A 10000-nucleotide genomic window follows, 5' to 3' on the forward strand; every position below is an offset into this window, starting at 1 on the left:
AAGGAAAGGGCTGAGGCGCTGGTCGTATCCCTACCATGGAACCGCCATAGAAAGGCCGGGTGGTGGGACGAGTGTGATCCAAAATGTCTTGGTACCTCTCAGGGTGGTGATGTTGGATGTGTTTCCTCATGTTAGTTGTGTTGGTGTAGGCACCAACGAACGAGCACAGGTGGCAAATGTAATGACAATTATCCATCATGCCAAAATACCGCCAGACCCTGGAAGTCCTGCGGGTTGAGCCCACGAGGGGTGCCGCTACACCTGACATTTCCATAGCACTTGTGGCACTTTGGTCACCTGTACCCACTACGTTCATCCCTCCTCTTGCCATGTGTGGGGATACTCCCATGGCATCTGTAGAAACGGGTGTATGACCAAGGAGTCCTTTGTTATCCATAATTGAAAATTTGTACTATTAAGAATTGTGACCTTAAGTTTGGGAAAAAAAAATTGAGTAGAAATATCAAGAAACACTAAAACGGACAGTATTTTTGCAATGTCTATACAACTCACTACATACAAAAGACACTGGTTAAAAGAATACTGTAATTCATTGAAGCTAATTTCAAATCACGCACATTTCTTTTCCTAATATCAGGTATTTAAGACTTTGAGCACAACTTTTATGACTTGATTTGATCAAAATTTCAAATAATTGTTGGTTCTGAACGAGTGACCTTTTAAACACTTTTCACGATCACATGGGCACTTTGTGACTCAAACTTCTGGCTTGTTTTCAAGTTTAATTTTCCCTCTAAATAACACATCACTTTTTGGTCACTTAAGCTGATTTAATACAAATATCGAAATCCTATAGTCTCGTTAATTAACAAACTATTTTCTTTCACAATCAGCATTCAGCAAGGCTTGTACAAAAGATGAGATTCAAAGCTCATCAAAATTATTGTCAATTTTTATGTTTCATGAAATAGAAACTACTCTAAGGCCATTGATACACTCATCACTGCTAGGAACGCCCACGAGAAACACCGTCACGAATCCTCCGCACATGCAATGACAACCTTTCTTGGCACTTGGGGGGGGGGGGTAGAAAGGAAATCGAAAGGAGGTATTTACTTCCAGTTTCTTCTCAAGTGAACTCTTCGAGACGGAACTCCTTCTGCGTGTTGAACACTTGATATCTATTGAGGTGCGCCGGATCAGTCGACAAAATACATTTGTACTATTGGGAGGACTTTGGGTAGAAACTCGCTCTTCCAGAGATCATTAGAAACTTTCAGATCAACAGTTACCATTGGGGAGGCACCGATGTACATTTATTAATTTCTATAAATATAATTAGCTATTCAAAAATCATTGCTGGTACTAAGGAGCTAATAAGTACACTTCAGAGCTAAGAGCCGGTCATAAAAACTTATTTCTTGACTTGTCATCCAAGGATCTCATAGTCAAGAGGTCGACTTCTACAAGGAGATGTGACAGAACTTGAGGAGGCCTATGGACGTGGTGGCAATATCGGCTTAACGGCTCACGTCGCAGGCGGTACTATTTGTAATATTAATGAAAATAGTAATTAATGTGATGGCAATGGCATCGGAACTGGTGGTAGTTGTTATAGTAGTGGTAGTGGTGGAGATGGCGACGGTGTTAGTGGTGGTGGTAAAGGAGGAGGAGGAGGAGGAGGAGGAGGAGAGGGGTGGAAGTGGTCGGCACCAGTGTAGAAGAGCGAGTGAGGCTGGTCCTCTGATACCCCAACCCCTGATATCTGATATCGACCGATACTGAGTTTGCTGCTCCTCCTGCTGCTGCTGCTGCTGCTGCTGCTGCTGCACCCACAACCCTACCTCTGGCCTCGGATTCGACTTCGGGGCGCTCGAACGCCTTCTTCCTCGCTCAGGAACCTCAAGGGCAGGTGGCTGCCGGCCATCTACTGCGCTCTCGCGGACTTCTCAAACGGAAGGAAGTAAAACGAATCCCTATGAAGTGAAGTTAGAGCGTACTTCGGGAAATTCTTGGACGATGTTAAGAAGTTATTCGGATCCCACACCATATCTTCAAACCGTCGCCAAAGGTTCTAGGCAGAGAATATGTACTGTGGGAAGGCGAGGTGGCAGTGGAGAAGAACAGATGAGGATGCGGTGCGATACAGTGCCATCCAACGTCGGGCGGGAAGGTCGACCGTCCTTAGACCCGCAGCAGGGCCAGACACCCATAAGGGTCGGAAGGGCTTGAGAAGTGTTGTTGCGGCGGTATCTGATGGTGGTGGTTGATAATGGAGCTGCTGGTGATGCTCGCTCAGTTGTGCGATAGAGAGAGAGAGAGAGAGAGAGAGAGAGAGAGAGAGAGAGAGAGAGAGAGAGAGAGAGAGAGATAACAAACTCAGGGATTATGAGAAACAGACTTCAATAAAAAGAAATTTTACCATTTTGACTGACCAAAAAATTTCATTATATCAAACACCGTTATAAACTCGATTCGAAATATCAATATAATAAATTCCCAAGATGCGAATAGAACACGAAAAATAAATCAAAACAAACAAACAAACTAACTTTGCCCGTAAAAAAGAAATATCGATAAGGTTTATGAATGAAATGATATCGTGAATCATGATACCTGATTAGCATTACAACTCTCGATATCAAAATAAGGCTAAAACAATGGTCCATTACAAAAACGTATTTTCAAGTGGATGACATTATTCAATGTTTTCGATTTCACTTGGATTCTTAAAAGTAGTAATATCTCGAGTGGTTGAAACTTCATCCTAGATTATCTAGATTATGCAGTAGATAAAAGACAACGTTAGTAAGGATGAGATGAACTAAGAATTCTGATTACCATAAAATATCTATGACTACTGAAAATAAGGGAAATTTTCAACTGCTCTCTTAAGGTTCACTTCATAATTTATTTGCGTTCATTTTTTTTCTATCCTGCTCGGATTTAGTTGAAAACAAAGACAGACTAAACAGACAGACGTGAGGCAACAAACACTAATGAAAATATGTAAATAACTTGAAGCTTTTATTGCTAAGTATTACACGTAGGAATAATACGAGGTAAAAATAAATTTCAAGAAAAATTAGAGATTCTCATAACATAAAAACAATATCGAATTATTCTCTTTGTTTCCATAGCTAAGAAACTTTATTTCATCCAAACGTCTGAACGCAAGTCTCAAATTCTAAATCTAATCTTTAAAAGCAGCATATCCAAAGTTCTCAATCATGAATTACGCGAACTAACGGTTAGTAATGTGTCATATCTGCCTAAAGGTGCCACTATGTGGAGTGGTGTTCGTTCTGGGATTAACCTGGGGATATCACCATATCAGAAGATAACATTCATTCAACCTTTTCAGACGAATATTAATTTACGAATGTTCATACCCCTAAATGTAGTTTTGGGAGCATTTCTAACCCTCTCATAACTACATAACTGTGTGCGAGTGTTGTGTGTGTGAGTGTGTGTATGAATGTATGTGTGTGCGTGCAGTAGTACCACACGTCTGACTATTCGATAATTGACTTTTCTACAACACAGTAAGTAGTTAATCCAATCCTAATTGAGGGCACATCAAATTGGCCCTTCTCAAGTTCAAGTCAACAGATTCTTTTTATTTTTTGCGACAAACTTTCCATTACCCGCAATAATTAAATGTTCTGAAAAGGCAGAGTTTATTAGGGTATTTTTGTTCAGTGGGGAAACCCTCAGGTTTCCTACAATTGGAATGTTATGGACTTAAGGACTGATGACTCATCTGCTCTATTACGCAAAAGCTTTTAAGTATTTTCTCAAAAATACAGTAGGCTTTTCGTAATCAACATCCTAGAGAAGCGTTGCACTAGCTTAAAATAATAGGCATTTTATCTCCATTATCATAATTATATTTCATGGGTTCCGCTAATCCTATGGCTAACCGTAAATGTTTTCCTTTGGATACTCCATAACAGAACTTAGTATCATCATGATTAACATTGACTATATTATGATTCCAATTTCATTCTGAAAAGTTAATTTCTATTCGTAACCCTATTTAGGTATATATATATATATATATATATATATATATATATATATATACATATATATATATATATCCCTTTCAGAGTAGGGATACCTTAACATGGTGAAATGGTTTGTGTATCGCCATGATCAGGAAAGCTGTATTAGTCAGGGCCACCCTTACTAGGTTGGTTTGCTCACTGTGAGCGATCAGACTAAAGTGTCCCACCATCATCAATCAATAGTAGCTAATGTGGTGATGAAAATGGCCAAACCCCAGACATGCCTAAGGACATGTTTGAGGCCTTTGCCCCACAGTGGACTAGAAACGGCTGCACTTGTTTATTGTTGTAGGACTAAAATGAATGTGAGTAAAGCTAAGATAATGTTCAATGAAAATGCAGAGACAACAAATAAAATGTATGGATGCACCACTACAGATTGTTAATGAATATACATACTTAAGACAAACAGGAAGTGTTTCCCAAGGACACGAGACCGATATCAAAATAAGGAAAAGCACGGGATGAAGAGCTTGTGGTTGAACAAAATGAGGTCATGAAAGGTAAAAGGTCATTTTCTCCAAAAAGAAAATTATTTAATCAGATGGTCCTAACAATTTTAACTTAGATCATAAGCTGGTTACAACTCAAAATAATGATGGGAATAATACTAAGAGAGCAACATGGATACGAGAGCAAACTAAAGAAGACGACATTCTCACAACATGTAAGAAAAAGAAATGGACAAGGGCAGGACATATGACGAGAATGACATATAATATATGGACATTAAGAATAACAAAATGGGCCCCTAGAGATTGAAAAAGAAGCAAGGGAAGGAGTAGAAATAGATGGCTTGATGAACTAGGAAAGTTTGAGGGTGTGGACCGTAATAGAAAGACCATGAACAAACGCAAATGGAAGGACATGTCTGAAGCCTTTGTTCTGCAGTGGACTAGTAACGGCTGATAGATTCGGACACACACACACATATATATGTATATATATAATATATAATATATATATATATATATATATATATATATATATATATATTATATATATATATATTATATATATATAAATTATATATATATATATATATATATATATATATATATATATATATATATATAATGTAATACTTTTCTGTCACTTCATCTCGAGTAATATTGAATAAAAAAAAAATTATTCATGCTGTAAATTCCAAACATTGATACGCAACCATTATCATTTTCTTAACCAAAATAAAAAAGTATCAATAAATCCTACACCGGGACTGATTACCTTCCAACATTTAGACATTATCAGTATTTATCGTTATCACCTAATAAACCAATTCGGGTACTTTGAAGATTTCCGCAGTTCAAATCCTATGATATCCAGTATCACCTACTTTATCTTACCTTTACCCCCCCCCCCTACTCCCATAAGTACTTCCTTCCATCAAGACCCATACTACCCCACCTCCTGAGGCATTTTGGGCACTATGATAGTACTCAAGTTCACGTCAATCATCAGATGTTAAGGCAGAGCACCATTCCAATACCAACTCCAACTCATTTTAGATTATTATTATCATTATTATTATTATTATTATTATTATTATTATTATTATTATCATTACTACTTGCAAAGCTACAGCCCTAGTTGGAAAAGCAGGATTGCTATAAGCCCAGGAGCCCCAACAGGGAAAATAGCCCAGTGAGGAAAAGAAACAAGGAAAAATAACATATTTCAAGAATGCGTGTTATCAATGCAAATTAATTTTTGTGTCAGAGGGTATTGTGGAAATGTCTGTAAAACTGAGAGAACAAAATCTTAGTTGTAATATTTCCTGCTAAATCTATTATTCACTTAATCTTTGTTTCCCTCATTCAGTCTGTTTTCCTCTTCACTGACCTGCCTTAACGACTTGATATTTGTAAATCATCTCTCTCTCTCTCTCTCTCTCTCTCTCTCTCTCTCTCTCTCTCTCTCTCTCTCTCTCTGTGTGTGAGGGAGAGAAATTTTATCAATGATACCGATTCTCGTTATCGCGGCGCCACTCCAGATCAAAATGTACTCGAGAAGATGTGATAAAACCGCCCCGTCATAATCAGGAGGGGGGAGGACACCCCTAAGGACCGGACAGGCTTCCACCTACCTCGTAAGCCACTGCACTACGATTTGAAAAAACTTATTCGTTATCAGTACTTCTCGAAATAGCAAACAAAGGATTATTACTATTTCACTATGTTTTTAAAGATACGGTGAGTGGATGCACAAGGACACAATTTATTTTTTGAGGTTTCAGGCATTACATAAATTTAACTTCTGTACGAAAAAAATATATCAAATTTCAATAGCAACTAAAAAATGTTTCCTTCTTAACGAAATAAATTTTTATTCTTGTAATAGAAACTAAAAAAAAAAAAAAATTCAAGATACTGCTTGCAGTAGCACTACAACTTTCAATTATTGTATGCGAGTCAAATCTACTTCAACGGTACAGTTTGCAGCAAAAGTAGTGCAACCCGATTTCAGTTATTTTCGTTCGCAACACCAAGCGACAGTACAGTTTACAGCAAAAGTAGTGCAACCCAATTTCAGTGATTTTCGTTCGCGACATTAAGCGACGATACAGTTTGCAGCAAAAGTAGTGTAAGCCGATTTCAGTTATTTTCATTCGCAACCCTAAGCGACGGTACAGTTTGCAGCAAAAGTAGTGCAACCCAATTTCAGAGATTTTCGTTCGCGACACTAAGTGATGGTACAGTTTGCAGTAAAAGTAGTGCAAGTCGATTTCAGTGATTTTCGTCTGTGACACTAAGTGACGGTAGAGTTTGCAGCAAAAATAGTGCAAGTGCAACCCGATTTCAGTGATTTTCGTTCGCGACTCTAACTGACCTTCTTCACATTTCTAATGATGCTAGGTTACAATGACAAAACATTTGCAACTTCGCTCAATAAATGATGAAGTTTAATAAGGATAGTTGTAAAGTATTATAGTTATATTGTTTTATCAAAATATCAGATAGATTATAAAAAGAAAGGCAGTAATTTATAATTATGATATGAAAAAAGTAAATACTAAATAAATTTGGCTTTTTAGATGCTATAGTAATGTATCTAACATAATGAACATATCGGAGATGTAGTTTTGAGCATGGTCTAACCAGACAACAACTGGTGGTGTCACGGTGACTGCCATCAAAGGCACAGTCATCCGACAAAGATGATTGGACGCACACAACCTAACCAGAAACGCCAAGTCCAACTGTGAGACCTATAGTTGACATGCATTTTGCAAGATTTTAAGAGAGAAAAAAAAAGACTTAACCAATCGTGTTGACATCAACAAGACTGTGTATATTGGATAAAACGATTCAATAAAGGAGAAAGTTTGAAAAGTCCTACTTGAGGTGGGAGACCCCACTGCACATTGTCAACCGCAAAAGACAACGAAGAGTTAACTAACCTTATAAACAAGCATCCATTTTCATAATAATTTTCCGTTCTCAATAGTAAACATGCCTTCATAAGCCACTGTTTCCCATTCTGGGGACTATACCTAGGGAAATATTTGCAATAGACTAACGGTATTTCCCCCAGAAAATAGTCATCCTAGACAACCTACAACCTAGGATCTCTCTCTCTCTCTCTCTCTCTCTCTCTCTCTCTCTCTCTCTCTCTCTCTCTCTCTCTCTCTCTCTCTATATATATATATATATATATATATATATATATATATATATATATATATATATATTATATATATATATATACACACACACACATACATATGTATATATATACATATATATATATATATATATATATATATATATAAATTGATTGATTGATTGATTTGAAGTTCTCTGGCATCCTGACAACACACACATATACTGTATATATATATATATATATATATATATATATATATATATATATATATATATATATATTTATATATATATATAAATATATTCAAATTACCCATATATATTTAATACCTAAATATCTGGATTCTCTTACCGACCTCAGGATCATGGTCCCAAGGCATAACCCCTCAAAGACAAAAGCTTCTGGCCGGCCAGGGAATCGAACCCTGGTCCACGAAGCTGGAGGTTGGTAAGAGAATCCAGATATTAAGGTATTAAAACATATGGCTTATTTGAATGTGAAAACACGTCTAAATGTGCAAATTTTATCATTATATATATATATATATATATATATATATATATATATATATATATATATTATATATATATGTATATATTAATCAATGGCATAATATTTCAATAGGGTTCAGTCTTATTACATAGTTTCTTTTGGGTATAATGTCAGGAAAATAATGACGTCTTGCTATGTAGCCTTGGCTATAGCCTAAGCTATGTCTTGTAATAATCTATTGCATGTATTGAAATCATGATCCTAACTAAATTTTTCTTTATATACAAAACTAAAAAGCCGAAAAGACACAATAAATTTGAATTCATATCCCAAAATACAGCAATTCTTATCATGCTCTGCTTTACTTTACTTTTTGCCTCCATTGCGACTTCTTTTTTCCAAGACTCATGGCGAGTCTAGGAATTCATGATATATATATAAAGGTTTTTTTCTTTTCGTTCAGAAATATTATTTTAGCCTTAAATAATTTTGTTTTTGACGATACAGATTTCTCTGTGATATGATTCTACATAACAAGTGACCAACTTTTCCTCATACATTACAAAGTGAAATATAAAATATAATACAATGTGGCAACAAGGAGAACGTCGCTTGCCTGCACAAAAAAAATGTAGCATAAATTTTGCTACATAATGTACAAGCCACAGAGTTGAAATCACCACATGGAAAAATTCGATGATCGACTCTATAATTATTATAAAACTTTGGTCTCTCTCTCTCTCTCTCTCTCTCTCTCTCTCTCTCTCTCTCTCTCTCTCTCTCTCTCTCTCTCTCTCTATATATATATATATATATATATATATATATATATATATATATATATATAATATATATATATATATATACATATACATACATATTGTAAGAAACCTCTCTTCTCTCTCTCTCTCTCTCTCTCTCTCTCTCTCTCTCTCTCTCTCTCTCTCTCTCTCTCTCTCTCTCTCTCTCTCTCTCTCTCTCTCTATATATATATATATATATATATATATATATATATATATATATATATATTGTAAGAAACCTTTCCCGTGTCTAATTTCCTTCTGGATTTGAATATTTTCAAGAATCATAGATCATTTCCACAGTCAGGTGGAAATGTTCGTAACAAATACTGTAAGTGGTACAAATATATTAGAAGTCTATATTTAGCAAATTAACAACCTTTGCTATTTTAAAAAGCAAACTAGCCAGAAAGTTTTGAAACAATCTCTTTTTTAATTTAATTTTTAAGGAATTTTGAGAGCTTCAAGACTGAATTCTTCTAAAAACAAGACTAATCAAATTTTTCTATATTATTTAGTAGAAAAAAAAAAGTGCAAGTCTACTTAAGAAATGCAATACTTCAGTTAAACCGAAAGACTAATGGTGCACCCTTCAGTAAATCATTATGTAACTGGTTTCATACAGTACCGTTATGTCATGACTAAACCACGTTATCACGTAACAGAATAATGCTGTTTTAGTCTTACTGTTGAATAAGTATTCGAAAAGTTATTACCAATCTTTTCGTTGCAATTATTATATTTAAGTACCTGCCAAACGGATCCATAACGTGGGGTTTGGTTTCTTCATTCTTCCGAAAATAGGGAGTTATTTACCGTACTTTCATTTTATAATTGGCGCTTCCTCCTTTTTATTCTTGTGATACCCTGCCACTAAATTAACCCTACATATATCTGTCTACGTTTCAAGATGTGGAAATTATTTTCTATAACTTTCGACTAGTTCATCTGTCAAGTTGAAATTTTTATTTTCCCCATCAAGCCTCAATAATGTATTATAACTGTCCTGTAATATTTTAAAATTGTACGAAATTATAAAATAGATGATACTCGGATACCTATATTCTC

The 10000-nt window shown here is 35.6% G+C and overlaps 1 protein-coding gene across 4 annotated transcripts in view; it reads right to left on the minus strand.

Annotated features, from left to right (window-relative positions):
- Nucleotides 1-10000, minus strand: part of LOC137654579 (protein bric-a-brac 1-like) — a 101486-nt gene that overhangs the window by 66183 nt on the left and 25303 nt on the right. The window contains exon 1 of one of the 4 annotated variants that reach the window (XM_068388328.1): nucleotides 1-2187. This exon is cut by the window's left edge and continues 504 nt beyond it. The exons of the other annotated variants lie outside the window; for them this stretch is intronic. Coding sequence (XP_068244429.1) covers nucleotides 1-397 — 397 coding nt within the window. The 5' untranslated portion in view covers nucleotides 398-2187. Of the gene's footprint in view, nucleotides 2188-10000 lie in introns of those variants that run through there. 4 annotated transcript variants of the gene reach the window in all.

This window comes from Palaemon carinicauda, chromosome 15 (assembly GCF_036898095.1).
Source record: "Palaemon carinicauda isolate YSFRI2023 chromosome 15, ASM3689809v2, whole genome shotgun sequence".
NCBI classification, from domain to species: domain Eukaryota; kingdom Metazoa; phylum Arthropoda; class Malacostraca; order Decapoda; family Palaemonidae; genus Palaemon; species Palaemon carinicauda.